General features: G+C 34.4%; 1 protein-coding gene across 5 annotated transcripts in view; it reads right to left on the bottom strand.

Moving 5' to 3' along the window:
• POT1 (protection of telomeres 1) overlaps positions 1-19,410 on the bottom strand; it is a 90,100-nt gene that overhangs the window by 35,875 nt on the left and 34,815 nt on the right. For all 5 annotated transcript variants that reach the window (XM_020900436.2, XM_020900437.2, XM_020900438.2 and 2 more), the window contains 3 exons: positions 8,910-9,040; positions 5,209-5,499; positions 617-772 (listed from right to left, as the gene is read on the bottom strand). In XM_020900436.2, coding sequence (XP_020756095.1) covers positions 617-772; positions 5,209-5,499; positions 8,910-9,040 — 578 coding nt within the window. The remainder of the gene's footprint in view (positions 1-616; positions 773-5,208; positions 5,500-8,909; positions 9,041-19,410) is intronic.

Below are 19,410 nucleotides of genomic sequence, written 5' to 3'. Positions count from 1 at the left end.
GATTGCTATTATTAGTGATACTATTCTTGGCAAGAAAGGATACTTGCAAACATAAAATATAGTAAAATGAAGAAAAATATTCTTTAAAGTGTTATTAATAAACAAGAAGTGCCATAATTAAGCAGGATGCTTTTACCTAGAAAATTTTATCTCAAAAACTGAACAAATTCTAATAAACTGCATGATACACACAATTTACAATATATTTTAGAGGTAGATTAACAATTTCTTAGACCAACGAGTACAAAGTTAAAGACTGGATTTTATCAAACCAATTAAAAAAGCTTAGCATTTTTTAAGTTTACAAATATTTCATACATCCTCCATCAGTTTCAGCAAATTTTATTGCAGGATGAAATTTTTCTTTCTTATTCTCATAGCAAAATTGGGCACAGCTTTAAGATATTCAGAAATGCTCTTAAATTTTAAAAAGTTGTTGAAGCCATTGTAATTTAATGTATCATCTAACAATTTATTTTAAACATGCATTTTACAAATTAGAAATTAAAGAAAAAATAAATTTGGAGTTAATTTCTGGACCTCAAATATCACCTACCATGTGATTTACCCTAAAATAAAAATACAAAAGACAAACAAGTTTGTAATGTAACATCACCTTTAGAGATTTAGCCACTTGAACATGGTTATCATAGACTAAAATGTCTACTGTCAGATTCTGCAGCTGATGGATGCGACTTAAATCACCTTCAAGAGCAACGTCTTGTATTAAGACTCTCCAAGATGGGAATGGGGTCCTGGTGCCATCCCATACCTGTATAAGAGGCAGAACAAAACTTTTATGATCTTTTTATAAAACTGTGGAGGCTAAAAGAGGTTTATTTGCTGGTGATATAGCTTAAAAGTAATTAAATATATTCCCCCAAATATCTGGTAAGCGTTAAATATGATCTATATTTTTTCCTGATTGTACAAGGACTACATATGTAGAGGAAATGACTAAAATATAAGTAAAAAAATTCAAACTGAGCTTAGAAAAATGATTAACACATTGCTTAATTTTACTCTTTTTTCTTTTGTGTATTTATAATATATATGTCTTTTCCTTTTTACCAAACTGGCATTCTACTCTGCTTTTATTTCTTACTTTACTGCTGGGTAGTTTTTCAAGCAACCTTATATTAGATGTAATGAACACAAATGAATAAAAATCATGGGTCCTTGAAAAGGGAAAGGTATGTTGGATTGCTATTTAAGTTACCTTGAGACAGAGATGGGAAAGGACTGCAGGACAAGGATGCACTATCCCATCCTTAAGACCTGAACCAGCTTGTGCTGTGCTAAGGTTGGTAGAGATGACTGATGCTTTATTATGCTAAAAAGGCATTGCGAAAGACATTTAATAGAGGTGGGAATGGCCCTGCATGTCAGAAGTCTGGCTGTACAAGAGAAAACAAGCTACTTAAGTAGAAAACTGAACTGAAGTAGAAAACACATTTCTTTCTTTAACTGTTATTGCTTTTTTTTAGTTGATGTAGAGCTCATTTACAATGTGTTAGTTTCAGGTGTACAACAAAGTGATTCAGTCACACATGTGTGCGATCAGTTACACATGTGTGAGCACGCACATACATACACGTTACCTTTTTCATATTCTTTTCCATTGCAGGTTATTACAAGATATTGAATATAGCTCTCTGTGCTATACACAGGTCCTTATTGCTTACTTTATATATAGTAGTGTGTAGCTATTGATTCCAAATGCCTAATTCATTCCTCCCCTTGTCCTTTCCCTTTTGGTAACCGTAAATTTGTTTTCCATGTTTATAAGCCTATTTCTGTTTTGTAAATAAGTTCATTTGTTTTATTATTTAAGATTCCAATCATAAGTGATATCATATGATGTTTGTCTTTCTCTTTACTTAGTACCATAATGTCTAGGTCCATCCATGTTGCTGCAAATGGCACTATTTCATTCTTTTTTTGGCTAAATAATATTCTTGTGTGTGTGTGTGTGTGTGTGTGCGCGCGCGCACGCGTGCACGCACATAAAAATGTATATCTTCTTTATTCATTCATCTGTTCATAGATATTTATGCTGCTTCCATGTCTTGGGTATTGTAGATAGTGCTGCTATGAAAACCAGATGTATCTTTTCAAATTAGTTTTTGCCTTTTCCATATATATACCCAGGAACAGGACTGCTAGATGATATGGTAACTCTATTTTTAAGTTTTTTAAGGAATTTTCACACTGTTCTCCACAGTGGCTGCACCGATTTACATTCCCACCAACAGTGTAGGAAGCTTCCCTTTCTCCCTACGCTCTCCAGCCTTTGTTATTTGTAGACTTTTTAATAATGGCCAATTTGACCAGTTTTGATAACTCACTGTAGTTCTGATTTGTGTTTCTCTAATAATTAGTGATATTGAGCATCTTTTCATGTGCATTTTGGCCATTTTCATGTCTTCTCTGGAGAAATGTTATTTTAGGTCTTCTGCCTACTTTCTGATGGGGTTGTTTGGAAAACACCACATTTCTGTACAAGTGTCTGCCAGGGTCAGCTTACAGAGGAAGTATTAAATAATGCTGGTGCCAGTGCTAGGTGTTAAAGTATCATGAGTTTGTGTCACTAGCTCTGTTACCTAAAAGAACTAGGACAATAACGCTGGAAGTAGTAACATTATGTCCCAGACACTTACCTTTACTTGGAATTTGTTCTTTCATTGTGTGTACATGTTTTTGAGACTTTAAATGGCTTTACAGACCAATTCATGAGTCTTTTGAAGGACTGACTGAGAGAGTAGAGTGTAAGTCAGACTTTGCTTTGAAATTCTGGAACTTTTGCAATCTTGTATGAAAACTCAGTGTGTTAGGAATTTGCATATTATATACAGATCTTTTTTCCAAATAGATAACAATCACCATTTAACAATCTTTCTTTGTCAATTGGAAATGCTAATGTTATTTTTATTATTATATTAATAGCAGCATGGAAACAAGAGAGGATGGCAAGGAGAGAAACTTTTTTAATAAGTATTGTTTTAAAAAAAATCTTTTCAATTTCTGGGCAATGCTAAAAATTACCTACTCCAAAATTAAATACCTTATTAAAATACTACCTTGTACTTTCTACAGTTGTGTTTGTTACTTTTTCAATTTCTTGACTTGAAAGATTATTCTAATATGCTATGCCTTTTTTTCTTTCTTTGTTCATGAAGACATTTAAGGCTCTAAATTTTGTCTTTGAGTATACCTCCAGACATAGTCTTTAACTTATTAACATTATAGTCTTAATGACCTATAATTAAAATTAATTTCTTTTAGAAACAGCACTATATAGGGGAATCATGTCTACTAGAATAGTTAAAATGAATGTATTATAGTTACTAAGGAGACTGATATTAGTATCATATCTCAGTTGAGAGGAGAAACAACTATGTTATATTCCATGGTGACTAGAACTCAGCTGGAGTAAGATCTGGCTCCTTTTGTTTTCAAAATAAAATTTAAAAAATATATAGTTCTAGGTTGGGATAGGAAAATCAACTTCAGAAAAGAAAGTATTAAAATCTGACTTCCTGTATGTAAAATGAGTAAAATATTGCTATATATTCAACTCAATATATTTTTGCTAGGTATAGGAAACATTTTTTAGTATATAAATGAAGGTGCATTAATCACTAAAGAGAATATTGTGAATTTCTATCTCAGCAAGTTTATGTCTACAATGTCATTTTAGAGTACAGTATTCCATAACACATAAATAATTCACAAAATTCTCTATTGCTAGTACCAAGTTTTTTCTGATTTTTGTCACTGTAAGAAATATATGGAGAAATATTCCCTTAAAGGCATTTTCTCACATTTTAAATTATTAGTATAAAATAATTTATGAAAAGAGTTGTTGAGACGTATAGAGAGACTTCTGAGATTTCTTTCAAATTGTCCTCAAGGAAATGTTACTAAAATAATTTCTTATATTCAAAGCTGAATGCTATATTTTAAAATAATCTCTACATGAAAGTTGTTTTTACTTATCTGAAAAGGCTATTGATAAAAATGGGATGCATGCATGATTTTTTGCTTTAGAGAGAAAATGTAGATTCGGCTATGTCAGCTAAAAGGTGGCAGGTTTTACCTCAGAATTACGTACTAACAACACAGCAGTCAAAAAGTGGAGAATATTTCTGTGCACAGCAGATTCATTATCGTTAGAAATGTTTGATGATTAACAAATGCTCATTTGTTAAGTAAGTCACTTTGGGCATAAAGTATGACTGGTGGACTTAAAACACCTTCTCATTTTGTTTGGATGATTTTATGTTTCTTTAGCTTCAGTTTTGTCATATTTAACTCATTCACCCTTTTTTATAGCACACATTTACTTTCTCAGATTATCTCGTGTATATATAAATATTCGCTATTTTCAACTTCAGAAACTTCCTATTTTATTCAATCATTTCTATCCTCACTATTTTTTTTAATATGGGCAAGATACATCTGAAAATAATGCTACACCCCAATATCTGCCCAATGACACTGAACTCCACTTCCCATTACGTTCCATCATTGCAAAGAGTAGAAACCTAAGAAAGAACCACAGAAGCAGGGCTGAAGTACTGTTTGTTTAACAGCATCCTGCCTTGGCAGGGTTCATGAAGATAATATCAGACAACTAACCTCTCCAGAAGCTATTCATAAATAAACTGGAATAGGTATAAACAAAGATTAGATGGGTCTTAGGCCGCCTTTTTAATCCTGTGGATTTAAAAACAAAACAAAATACAAGAAAAATAAACACTTCAAAACCATCCATGATCTACCCATGAAGCAGATAGTGAAATAACCCAGAAGAGAACCCAATGACAACAAACCAAGAAAGCAAATAAGTGAGAAGAAAGGCTACATCCACATAAAGCAACAAAACTACACATTTTTTGAAATATAGTTTAAAAATAGCAAGAGGAAACAACTCTTTTTACCAGTACTAAAATAAGAAATACATAAACAGCATAAAGTATACTATATTTAAAATATAGAACTGATAACACTATTTTTCTCTAGAAGTTTAGGATGAAGGGAAATTCAAGAATAAGGATGCATGGAAATACAGGACCATTAAAAAGGTTAGATTTTAAGTTCTTAATACATAGCTGCTTATTTATTCCATCAGAATGCTGAAATAAAAGGTCTTTTTGGCTTTGAGGCCATGCTAACTTACAGTTTTAAGTACTTAAAAATACCTACCTTTAGAAGAAATGATGCTCCATCCACTTCGGCTTTGCCCAAGAGCTGGCAAGTCAGGTCAAAATACTGCATTGGCTGGACATCACACAATTTGACTGATATTGAAGAAGGTGAAATATGAGTCGATGCCCAAATACGTAAAGCTTCGACCATTTTCTGGTCCTCAGCAGTGAAGTTAAAACATTTGCTTGCAGTACGAGGAATGATAGGAGCCCCCAAAGTTCCCTCAAATGTCAAAGCTGCAAAGCCAGAGCTGGTGATACCTTGAGTCTCCTTTTTATATACTTGGATCTAAGAAAGTGGCAACGTAGGAAACAGAAAAAACAGGTTACTGATGTAGAACCTAGGAACTGGAAACAGGAGACTATAAAATTTTGCCAGTACAGATATTAGAGGACATAATCTTTAAATAATTAGAATATGAAATGATAAAAATCTACTCAGCTATGTCAAAATCCTTTAGTACAATGTAATCCTTTTACCATGTAAACTGTAAAACATTATGCAAAATTTATTTTTATTTTTTAAAGAGCTATGTGGTAGCTCCCCTAATACTATCAGTACACTTTTACAGACAAGACAATTGTTAGCTTATTTTAAGATATAATTTATAAAAAGAAAAAGGATAATAAGATAGTTACTTATGAATATTGTAGGGGAAACTAGAACACTCAAAATAAAAGAGTATGAAGTGGATAAAATGGAGCTGAGGCTAAGGTTTCATCAGTCTGACTGAGAGAACTCAGATAAACCTTAAAAACACTGGCTTTCTGAATTTTGAGGCTCAGTTATTAGGTGCACATGCATTTATGACTGTTACATTGCCATAAAACAATCCTTTTGAACTTATGAAATGCCTTTTAAGTCTCCTGCAATACTGTCTGATATTAATAAATATATTTATATATTTATGGAAAATTGGAAAATGTATTCAACTGATGGATGCTTAAACTGTGATGTGTTAAAATTTGTTTGATATAACTAAAGCAGTATATAGAGAAAAATTTATAGAAATAAGTGAATATTTTACAAAGGAATAGCGGTTAAAAATCAGAAATTTAGGCTTCTATCTCAAGACGCTGCACAAAGAATATTATCTCAAATCCAAGGAAAGTAGAAGGGAAACACAATCAAAGGTAAGAGAAATAGAAACATATAGTAGAGAAAATCAAAGCTAAAAACTAGCTCTCTGAAGAGATTAATAAAAATAATAACCCTAGAAAAAGGTTGATTTGGAAAAAAAGAAAAGAAATACAAATCATAATATTAAGACTGCAAAAAAGGATTTGTCATTAAAAATCCACCAAACATCTAAAAGATGAATAACATATGACCAAATTTATATCAATAAAGTCAGCAATTTGAATGAAATAATTTTTGATAATGATATATTTTTTTCTAAAAATTAAATACATCAAAGCTGATAGAATAAAAAAAACCTCATTCATCTTAAAGAAACCTTAATTCTTAATATAATCTATCAATAAAGAAATCATCAAACTCAGATAGCTTTACCAAGCATTTAAGTAAGGAAAAAACCCTGTAATCTTGCATAAACTCTTCCGGAATTGAAAAAGAAGGGCACATTTCCTGTTTTCATGAGGCAGAAAAACTTTAACTTCAAAATCTGTCAGAGACATTGTAGGAAAAGGAAATTACAGGTCTAAATATGAAACAAGAAAATTGTAATGACTTCGAGGAAAACTTAGAAGCTATCTTCATAAAATAAGCAGACAAAGAGTTCTTAAATAAGAAATTAAAAAAGTACTGATCATAAAACAAAAGTTAATAAAGCAGAATATATTAAAATAAAGAACTTTTGTTCATCCAAAGACACCATTAAGAGGGTAAGTAGGCACTAACATAGAGTGAAAAAGATATTCACAATCCATATACCTGAAAAAAGATCTGTAGCCTAAATATAAAAAGAACTCTCACAAATCATTAAGAAATGGGAGTTTAAAATCCTATAAAAAATGAGCCAAAGACTCCAATGGACACTTCATACTTCAGAAGACACACAAACTTTAAAAGGTTCTCAGTTTCTTAATTTTTCAAGGAAATTCAAGTTAAAATCACAATAAGATACTAATACAAATGCAACAGAATGGTTGAAATTCAAAACAATGGAAAATATCAAGTGCTGGTGAAAATGTGGAACAACTAGAATTTTTCTGTATCACTGAGAGTATAAGTGGTAAAAATCACTCTGCAAAATTAAATACATAGTTTAGCTATAAACTAAAGCAAATATATGCACAGCCTTGAACTTAGGAACTACAATCCTTGGTATACAATCAACTGAAATGCATATTATATAATAAACATTATAATTACATAATTATATGTAAATGTGTATATTATATAATTATACATATTCAGTAAAATATATGTACTAGACTGTCTATAGCAGCAATAATAGCCCAAACTGAAAACTATTTAAACAACTAACAATAAAGATACAAATTCTAGTGTATTCAAACAATGGTATACCATTTAGCAGTGAAAATGAAGAAAGTAAAAACTATATGCAATAGTACAGTTGAATCAAAAAAGCATAAACCAAACATTCAAAAAAAAAAGACTAACAGTGTATTCTTTTTATATAAAGAACAAATGTAGAGAAACTAATAAATGTTGTGAGAAGTTATGAGATTGTTTACTGCTAGGGGTGGGAAGGGTGTGAATGGCAACTCTAGGTGAGGGTATGGTGGAAGTTTCTAGAGTGTTAGATATATGAGCACGCTAGTGCTGTGGAAAGAGAGATGTGCATTCCACTTCAATTAAACAACAGACAAGAATTGTAAATATAGTTGTCCATGAACACTGAGGTTAAGGGCACCAACCATCCATGTAACTGAAAATCCTCTTATAACTTACAGTCAGCCCTCTCTCCTCATTTCAGGATCCATGGATTCAACTAACCATGGGATACTGTTTACTACTGAAAAGAATCTGTGCATAACTGGATCTGTGAAGTTTAAAACTGTGTTGTTCAAAGGTCAACTGTACTATAGGAAACAGTAATGTGTGCCAATCAGCCAATTTTTTTTGAAATGTTGATAAGCATGTAATATAGTGCTATAATAATAATCTTTCCAGTTCTCTTTAACCAATGTTCTCCAATATTCTTCTGTTCTCAGAGGAAAGGCATTAATAGAGCAACAGAGTTATTTCCCACCATGTCTAAGACCACTGATAGAATATACCCTGAGTACCTCACTCATTTGTGAGCATCAGTGATCACAAGAACCACAGATAAACCGAAGCATTAGAAGAAAAGACAACAAAGATAGTGAAGGAGTTGCATTGAAACTCATGTAACAAGAGCAAAATAGCAAGGAACTAAAATGTTTAAAACTTAAGAGGCTGAAAATATTAAAGTACTGAAAAGCTGATTATTAAAAAATCACATACTATCTAATAGTTTTGCTTTTTTACTAAAATTCTTTCACAGAATGCAGCTAGTCTGAATGACAGCAGCTAACACTTCTGTGGACGGAGGGCAGGTAGTTTGTTCAAATGAAGAGGTTTCCTAATATAAATCACTTGAAGTCTGATCTCATTTACATTTCTTATCTCTTGAAATGCCTGAAGTCATGTTCTAACAAAGCAACCACATAATTAGTGTTAACTAGTTTCAGTGAGCAATATTGAGTGCTCTTCAAACAAATATAAGTTCTAAACAGTATGAGTTATACCTTTAGCCTGTGAAAGCGAACGATATCTCCATTTTTATAAATCATTGGAAGGGCTTCATAATTTCCACTAAAGAACAGGCAGGTTAGTTTTACATTTGTCTGGTCCACAATTGTTACAACTGAACAATAATCTGGAAAACACAAAAACATTTCACCTGACTTTTAGTATTTCAAAGCATCTAATAAAATAATAATACTGAGTTCAAAGCATCAAACTTTATTCCTTCCTTTAGTCTTCTAAGAATAGGATCAAAACATAAAGAAATTTTCTTCTCTCTTAAACACACTGACAAATTATTTTGCAAAAATATTTCACAAAAAATTCATTTTAGAAAGTGTAATAAAACAAAAATAAAAACCCTACTTAATGTAAATTGTCTGTCATTTTTATTACCTCAAATTTATAAATTGTAAAACAGATAAAATATTCAAATAACATAATTTATAAACACAATTAAATTTAGAGCAAAAACAAACAAAAAATACCATAAGATATTTCCAGCAAATATGATTAAGAGTGAACATACTGCAAAAAGAAACCCCAGGGTTTTACGGTGAATATGAAATTCAAATGAACAATTCAGAGAAAATATAGAATACTAAATTAAAAGGAAAAGTGATGATCTGCTATTGATACTTACAAAAGATTACACATCAGAATAAGAGGGGTATTTTATACAATTTAAACTGGCAAAAGAAAAAAAACTAACCAAATACAATGATAGTTGGGCTGCATGAAAAACCAGTAACTTCAAACTGGTGGTAGCAAAAACTATAACAGGTGTTATCATTTAAAGTACATGTTTCAGAAAAATGAACACTGAAAATATGTGTTGATTTCCCTCCTTCTCTATACTCATGACAGTGCAGACAGAGGAAAAGATAAACCCGAAACAATGAATGGAGAGGAGAGGTGAGGAGAGGAGAGTGAAGGAGATGGAAAAAAGATATCAACATTATTTCAGGAAGTTGGGAAAGTAGATGGTTAAGGGATCAGATGGACAGAGGAGAATGCAAACAGAAAATACTCCTAAGCAGCTACAGCAAAGACGGGAGCCTTTGGGATTAAGGGAGACAGAGAAAAACAGCTGAAATTAGGGCTAATGAAAAGTTTACACATGGAACAACTGCTTCAATGATCACCCATCTTTACCTTCCTTTGAAGATGATTTCAGGTAGGCATGTAGGATATCTCAGTCTCTAACTGCACCTCTTCGTGGAACACAGACTGCTTTCCAAGTAAGTTTCACTGATAGACCAAGAAGTGGTAAGCCTTCTGATGAGGATGTTAGTACCCAGAATAAACCCCTCTGCATTATCACAGTAGGGGGTCTATAACCAGGTAGAAAGCTGTCTTCCCACCCACCTTAGACTGATACTTTCAATGTGTCCTGTGTGAGTACTGTTTGTCTCCTATTATAAGATTTGTCTCTTATTAGAAGTTTGAACATTGTAAGATTTCCCATTTAAAAAAGAGATCACATTGAAAAAACAAACTCTTCACATACAAAGCAGAGGAAACAAATGTCTACAATCTAAAATAAATGATACCTACGTTTGTAAATGTAAAAACAAGACACAGAACAAAAATAGAAGAAAAGGAGGAAGAACACCAAGAGGGGGAAGGGAGAAGGAGATGGACGAGAACAGAGGAGTATGGAGAAAGGGGAAGGAATGGGAAAATGGGGAGACAGGACTGGAGGGAAAAAGGAAAAACAGAAACCTGATTCTGTGAGGAGGGGACAACCATTAACTGAGAGAACATAAAAAACTTTATTTTTTTTTCATTTGTTTTTATTAGTTGGAGGCTAATTACTCTACAATATTGTAGTGATTTTTGCTGTACATTGACATGAATCAGCCATGGATTTACATGTGTTTTAAAAAACTTGAAAAATAAAACCTTAACAAGCATCTTCAAAAACAGTGAAAATATTACATCCTCATCTCTTCATGTGGAGGGTCTATCGGACCCAGTTTTTAGTTTTGGGGTTTCCTTTGTCAGTAGTTCTAACTATTTGTAAGGAGTGTTATTTTGTGACATTTTTTCTCTTAGCAGTCTTCCAAAGATTAAAGGTAAATTCACTTATTTTTTAATAGAATAAAACACATTCTTTTTTAACAGAATAAAACACACTCTTGCTTGTGATGACCATATGGCTGCTTTTTACCCTTTTATAAATCTAAGATCCATTATGGAATTTTTAATCATGTATTTTCTTTTATCTTGAAATATTTTGCAATTTCATTCTCCTATTAATTATTTCATCATTATTCCTACCTATGCTTAAAAAAGACTAAATTAATATTAAAATGGGAAAATGAGAGACTTGCTTAGGAGAAAGATGCAAGAGTGTAATGAGTCATCCCTGGTGCCCTGCACTGCTCAATGTGCTGTAACACCTTTCAAGATGACATAAAAAACCAAGTTTGAAAATGATCTTTGGAATGTCTTCTTCGGCTTTAAGAATTCAGTTAAGAATTTAGAACTGAAATTTTCTGCCAATGGCCATAGAGAAGGAAATTGACAGAAGTCCTTTAACCATTATTAGATGAAGCAGAAGCTGAATGCAAAGACAGGCAACAGCACTGCATAATGAGTAATGTACTTTGAATAAAACACAAATGATCTGAAGGTTTTAAGCTTCATGTAATTTCATGGTAGGCAAAACATAAGGGCAAAGAGATCACTAGTCTAATGAAATCTAATTCAGGTACACAAAGATCAAACTTGGTATCTTTACATTTTTGTTTCCTGACAGCTTCTCCAAAATCACGTAAAACAGATTTATTTGTACTAGAATACACAAACTCACATTTCATATTTATATCAGAGAACTAGTTACTCTTGTACTTATAGTGTTATTTTAAGTTGCAGTGATTCTAAATTACTCCTCTCATTTTAAATGCTTCACAATGAGCCACTTTTGTCAATTGGGAATACAACACATCAACAAAATTGCAAATTTAGCAGGCATAAATAACAGTAGTTGAATCTAAATGTTAGCCAGGATGAAGTAACAGAGCCCAGTCTCTCTAGAATATACATGATACTGAAGAGTGGAATAACTGAAAAACAAAACAAAACTGGGGTGTGGTTAAAAAAAGATCAGGCTTAACCTAAATTTCAGAATATTGAAAACTGCCTCACGGTTTTGTTTTTCCTGGAAAATGCAGCCTTCCCGTAGATAACTTGACAGGTTGCAAAGGACTCCATATGACACTCTGAGAAACAGTGTGGAGACCCATTGTCCAGAGGGTCTGAAATAGGGTCACCATTAGCTTTTGTAGTATCTTTGTGCAAATTAGAAAAAGACTCCTCTTTCTCAAGCAGAAATACTCTACACCCTAACCAGCTTTCAGAGGAACTTTACTGAGCCCAAGAGAGTAGCAGTCTTGGCACACATTTACATTCTGGCCTTTCTATCCAATGCTTTGGCCACTGTATGTAAAGAGCTGACTCACTGGAAAAGACTGTGATGCTGGGAAACATTGAGGGCAGGAGGAAAAGGGGTCAACAAAGGATGAGATGGTTGAATGGTTCAATGGACCTGAGTATAAGCAAGAGACAGTGAGATATCCAGGAGATCGTGAAGGACAGGGAAACCTGGTATGCTGCAGTCCATGGGGTCACAAACAGTTGGACACGACTTAGTGATTAAACAACTTTCTATCCAAACCTTCAGAAACAGGGATGCTTGTACATGTGACACCTGCGATGCACACATTCCTTCTCTAGGTCCTTCCTCCTCCCCACTCCCCTTGAAGTGTCTGTGTCAGGTTAGCAGTTAGGTAGGAATGGACTGCCAAGAAAGAAAGAAGTGACCTCGGGATTGCCCAAAGAACAACACAACAGTTTTGTGTGCCAGGGTGTACAGATGCATGCTCAGAATTCTAAGTGGGTAAAAGGAATGGCTCCACATGCTGCTATAGGTTTATGTAGCAGAGGACATTCCCAAGTGGCAGCAGAACTTGGCCTGAAATCTACACAGCTGTGTTTTCAGCTAAGTGACTCCATGTGGATGAGAAAGGCACCTCCTTAGACAGTGCACACCGGGGCACCGCACACATTAGCCATCACATGCCGAGTCTCTGTTCTTTGCTTCCTTTCTCTTTCAACGGGAAGTACTACCAATGGCTTTTCACAAGTGTAAGCCACAAAGATCTACCTAGTGCTCAAATCCTTTTATAAAAGTTAGATTTTATTAACAGAGAAAAAAAGAGAACCTTTCCATAGAGCACAGGCTTCCTTGAAAGCAAAAAAGATAGAAACGAACTTAATACTATATACATATGTACAGTGATAAAATACTGACATCTGTAAGCATATAAGACTTAGTTCAGTAAGGATCTAAATATTATGCAACACCTATGGTAAAATCACCATAGATACTAACTATAGGTGAATGACAAAGCTCTCTAGAATATAAACCTCCCTCGGAATTCCCTCCACCACCACAGAATGCTGAATATTTCAGTGGTGGTTAGTAGTCTGTATTTCAGCAGCAAGGAACCCTGCTTCGGTTTCTGCTATTTTCCAATCCATTTTTTAAAAAAAATTTAGTACATAAGCTAATCTAAATTTTATTGAGTGTCTACCTAATGTTGCTGCTAAGTCACGTCAGTCGTGTCCGACTCTGTGAAACCCCATAGATGGTAGCCCACCAGGTTCCCCCGTCCCTGGGATTCTCCAGGCACGAACACTGGAGTGGGTCGCCATTTCCTTCTCCAATGCATGAAAGTGAAAAGTGAAAGTGAAGTCTCTCAGTCGTGTCCGACTCTTGGCGACCCCATGGACTGCAGCCTACCAGGCTCCTCCATCCATGGGATTTCCCAGGCAAGAGTATTGGAGTGGGGTGCCAGTGCCTTCTCCCTACCTAATGCTAGGTATATATATATATATATATATATATACACACTAGTCGGGAAGACGACTAAATGAACCGGGCATGGCACCTTCTCTTATGAAGTTTACATTTTCCTTACATTGACTTACATCTTTAAACACTAATGCTGTGATCTCAGTTTGTGTGTTATTTTATATGCGAACATCTGCTAGTGTATAGAGTTTATACTCTGTATACGTAATGATTCATCACAATAACCACAGAACTAATGATCCAGATGACATTTTCTAGCATAACTGGAAACTGACATTTAAGCTTGACACTGGATAAACAGACAGGCTTAAGATGGCCCTGGATCCTTGGTGAGCAGTAAAATAAGCATTCATATTTCAGAAAAGTGGTGAAAACAAATTTTTTCATACATTTCATACCCAGCTTTGGAGTTCAAAACATAAGAGAGCTTAAGACAAATTTCAAACCATGACTGAAGCTTAACCACAGTCTGAAATTATGTTTAACATTAAAGGATATATACTTTGGTAAAAGATATTTATAGTCCTAAATATAGTTTGAGTTATCAAATAATAATAATAATGTGCAAAATAAAATGTCAACATTCTAAATTAATTTATGAAATGGAATAATGTATTTGTCTTCTCAGACAGAAAAAACAAAACCACAGTACCTATGTTATGCAAGGTATCTTATTCCCAGGACTAAAAATGGGGGTGGGGGGGGAATTATGTTACTTAGCAGTCAGCAACTATTGAGGGCTTACTAAATACCAGGTTTCTGCTAAGCAATTTATATGCATTGTTTCCCTGAATTTTTAGATAGTTGTATACTGCAATTAACAAACAAGAGAATTTAAGTTTCTTAAAAGGTCTAGGTAAGATTCCCAAGTATGAAAGTCACATGTAGCTTAGCATAACTGATTCCTGTGTTTCTATATTTAACCAGAACACTGTACTGTCTCCATATTACATATTTTTCAAAAATAAACAGTAATTTCAAAGAAAGTAAAATATTATGCTTAAAACTGTGATGGAGGCTTGAGAGTTTTTCTAAATAGGAAAAATTATACTGTATCTTAACTCCATATCATCTACAATTTCATGCATCTCCTATTAAGGAATTCATTACTGAAGAATTAACATACCATTTATTATAAGGAAACTTCCTTCACCTATAAATTTACTCCAGAAACAGACCTCACAAACATCATAGAAAAAGTCTATAAAAATTCATTATGATGATGCTTGAGTTTATTTTTACATTCTTTGCAACAATTATTTTTTGACTCATAAGTTAAAAGAAGAAAAGGAGACAAAAAAGAGCATCTTCTGAGGTAGTTGAACAAGAGTTAAATCCTAGTGAAGAGACAAAGGCAATAAAAGCAGATATATGGTTAAGTGTGAGGCTACTTAGAGAGGTATTTTGAGTGGTTAGAAGAAAAAAAGAGAGCACAGTATTATAAATTAGGAGCTGGCAAACTATGGTCCACAGCCAAATCCAGCCCACTGCCTGTTTATTATCTTTCCAAAGCATTCAACTTTCAAAAAAACCACACAAAAAAACTGCCTTTTCACATTCATATTCATCTGTCTCCTTAAGATTTAATGAAATTACTTAATCAGAATAACAAGGAAAAAGAGTACAAAGAGATTTGGGAACAAAACTGTAAGAACACAACTCTTGAGAGAATACAGTTCCACTAGTAGGAGCAGAAACGAGCGGGGCATTAGGGCTGGTCAATTCCGGATAACCAGTTCCCAGTTGTGAGAGCTCAGGATGATAAAAGCATCAGTAACAGGGTTTAATGAGGGAGTGGAAACACTTTGCTCATTGTCAAATTAGATAAGAAATAGGTTAAGTTTCTTATTTAAATAAGGACTTAGCTGTGGGAAGACACCCAATGTGTCTTGAAATAGATCACATATATTTATTGTGTAATGAATGACATATGTGAACACAGCAAATATTTTTCAAAATAGTGACTGTATATAGATTTCTAAAGCATGCCAGAAGCAGACATTCTTTAACCAGAAAACACAGACAATAGGCTTCCAGATTTAGTATTAAGTCTTCACAGTTCACAAATTCTATAATACACAGTAGTTGACCAACCATCTTTACTAAATTAATGCATGTCATTGTGTGTTCAGTCATTCAGTCGTGTCCGACTCTTTGCAGCACCATGGACTGTAGCCTGCCAGGCTCCTCTGCCCATGGAATTTTCCAGGCAAGCATACTGGAGTGGGGTGCCATGTCCTACTCCAAGGGATCTTCCTGACCCAGAGATTGAACCCAAGTCTCTGGCAATGTCCCTCCTGCATTGGCAGGCAATTCATTACCACTGGCGCCACCTTGGAAGCACCACCTACAGTGAATATATGGTACTTGTAAAAATTCTCCCTCTGAAGCCTACTGCAGACACTGAAAATCATTTAGCCTCTTTATGCCTCAATTTCCTTATTTGAAAAATGGAGGAAATTAGTATTCACCTCACATGATTGCTAAAATTAAATATGTAATCACATGTAAAGAGCTTAAAACTGCACCTACAACACGGCTAAATGGTATACATAAGAGCTGGTCAGTGGTGGTGGTGGTGGTGGTATCAGCAGCAGCAACAGTGGCATTTCTATTACTGTTAATAAACTGTAACATTCTTATCTAATGAACTCAGATATAATCTTAGAATCTGCCTTAACAAAGAACCTAAAGACACTACCAATATACAGTGTCAAACTGACTGCAGTTGGTACATGAAAAGAAAAGTACAGATGTAAGAGACTGCAAAAGAATTCCAATTTGAATTTCCACTGGAATTTCAATTAGTGGCCTTTAGATATGCATCAATCAACCTCCCACCACAGAGAAATATCTTACAGTTAACAAGATAATCTGGTTCTCAAGTGAAATATCATTTGGAACACAAAGAGTTTCTGAGAAGCTATAAGGTGGAAAATAACATTAACCACTTATTCAAAAACAAAAATGTTGAAGATAATATAGAACTGCTAAAGAGCTAAGAGAATCCTGCTACTTTTATCATTTGTTAAAGATAAAAATACTTTAAAAAAATGTGAAACAATACTACACTCCATGTTTTTGGAAAATATATTTTTAATTAAAAATGTTATTTATGTTTACATGTAATAGACTATTTTTGGTTTAAAAAATTATTAAATGTTAGTCTTTCACTTTTAATTTTCTGTATGTTTAAATATCAGTAACTATGACCCATAAAAAATATAAGCTCCTTGAGATCCTGATAATTTTTCAAAGAATAGAAAACTTAAAAACCACTGATTTAGGGCATCAATATTATACTCTTTGAAAGTGAAAATTCATAAAGTACTACATTTTATATAGAAAACTACAGAGACGAGGCCCTTGCAATTCTACCATAATCAAATTGCAAAGATAGAGATGTATACTTATGGCTGATTCATGCTGATGTACAGCAGAAACCAATGAAACACTGTAAACCAATTATCCTCTAATTAAAAATAAATAAATTTTTAAAAATTGCAAAAAATAAGAATTGGCCCTAACCCTTCCTAGTTGCTAATCTCTAAACTTGACTCTACAGAACAAGTTTCAGCAAACAAAAATCAGAGTACATTAAAAAGGGTTCCATGTTCAAGTAATTCCAAGTGAAATATGCTAAAAATAAAGTTAAACAGGTTCCTTTCTTAAAACTTTTCAGAGGTGACAACGTGCTAATAATGCATTGTGAACCTCAAGAGCCAGATACAGTATGCAAAATTTACCACTTTTTCATAGAATGTTTCACAGAACTGGTGTTTCTCCCACTGAAAATGCTTTTCTAAAAGTGTATGCAAATTAGATCTGCAACTTATTTTAAGGGAAGTATTACTGAGAAAATGGAGAACTTACAGACTCACTTGATGAAGAGGCAGACACCTCTTCAGGACTGCAGTTTACTGTTGTCTTGGGATATTCTCTTTAGCAGTTCCCACCTCTCCATTATCTACCGATCTCCTGGCTATCCACTGTTTTATACTTTGTCTCCTCTTTTTTGCCTTAACTCTCTCTTTGTTGTTACTTACAAGAGAACAACTTAAAATAAAAATCAAAAAATAAAATCTCATTTTGATGCTTCCTGATATCAAACCAATTGATACACTGACTTCTCCTAATCCTCCAAAAGGGATGTCAAATGGCTGTCCTTATTTGCCCATAAAATGAGTATGGGGCAACTGCCACATTGAAGAATATTACTAATTTACATAAACTATAAAACTAAGTAACCAAAATAACCTAGACAGTGTGTTGAAAAGCTGAGATACTACTCTGCTGACAAAGGTCCATATAGTCAAGGTTATGGTCTTCCCAGTGGTCATGTACATGTGTGAGAGCTGGACCCTAAAGAAGGCAAAGCACCAAAGAATCAATGCCTTGGAACTGTGGTGCTGGAGAAGACTCCTAAGATTGTGGAGCAAGGAGATCAAACCAATCATTTTTAAAGGAAATCAACCATGAATACTCATTGGAAAGACTGATGATGAAGCTGAAGCTCCAGTATTTTGGTCACCTGATGCAAACAGCCAACTCATTGGAAAAGTCTCTGATGCTGGGAAAGATAGAGGGTAGAAGAAGAGAGTGTCAGAGGATGAGATGACTGGATAGCATCACTGATACAATGGACATGAACTTGGGCAAACTCCATGAGATGGTGAAGGACAGGGAGGCCTGGAATGCTGGAGTCTATGGGTCATAGAGTCAGACACAACTGGGCTCAGTTCAGTTCAGTCGCTCAGTCATGTCCGACTCCTTGAGACCCCGTGAATTGCATCACACCAGGCCTCCCTGTCCATCACCAACTCCTGGAGTTTACTCAAACTCATGCTCATCCAGTCAGTGATGACATCCAGCCATCTCATCCTCTGTCATCCCCTTCTCCTCCTGCCCCCAATCCCTCCTAGCATCAGGATCTTTTCAAATGAGTCAACTCTTGGCATGAGGTGGCCAAAGTATTGGAGTTTCAGCTTTAGCATCAGTCCTTCCAGTGAACACCAAGGACTGATCTCCTTTAGGATGGACTGGTTGTATCTCCTTGTAGTCCAAGGGACCCTCAAGAGTCTTCTCCAACACCACAGTTCAAAAGCATCAATTTTTCAGCGTCCAACTCTCACATCCATACACAACCATTGGAAAAACCATAGCCTTGACTAGATGGACCTTTGTCGGCAAAGTAATGTCTCTGCTTTTTAATATGCTATCTAGGTTGGTCCTAATTTTCCTTCCAAGGAGCAAGCATCTTTTAATTTCATGGCTGCAGTCACCATCTGCAGTGATTTTGGAGCCCCCCAAAAATAAAGTCAGCCACTGTTTCCCCGTCTATTTGCCATGAAGTGATGGGACCAGATGCCATGATCTTTGTCTTCTCAATGTTGAGCTTTAAGCCAACTTTTTCACTCTCCTCTTTCACTTTCATCAAGAGGCTCTTTAGATCTTCCTCACTTTCTGCCGTAAGGGTGGTGTCATCTGCATATCTGAGGTTATTGATATTTTTCCCGGCTATCTTGATTCCAGCTTGTGCTTCATCCAGCCCAGCATTTCTTATGATGTACTCTGCATATAAGTTAAATAAGCAGGGTGACAATATACAGCCTTGACGTACT

The sequence above is a fragment of the Odocoileus virginianus genome, chromosome 1, assembly GCF_023699985.2.
Source record: "Odocoileus virginianus isolate 20LAN1187 ecotype Illinois chromosome 1, Ovbor_1.2, whole genome shotgun sequence".
Classification (NCBI taxonomy): domain Eukaryota; kingdom Metazoa; phylum Chordata; class Mammalia; order Artiodactyla; family Cervidae; genus Odocoileus; species Odocoileus virginianus.
Note: the sequence above shows the minus strand (reverse complement) of the source record. Positions and strands in the feature narration are given on the sequence as shown.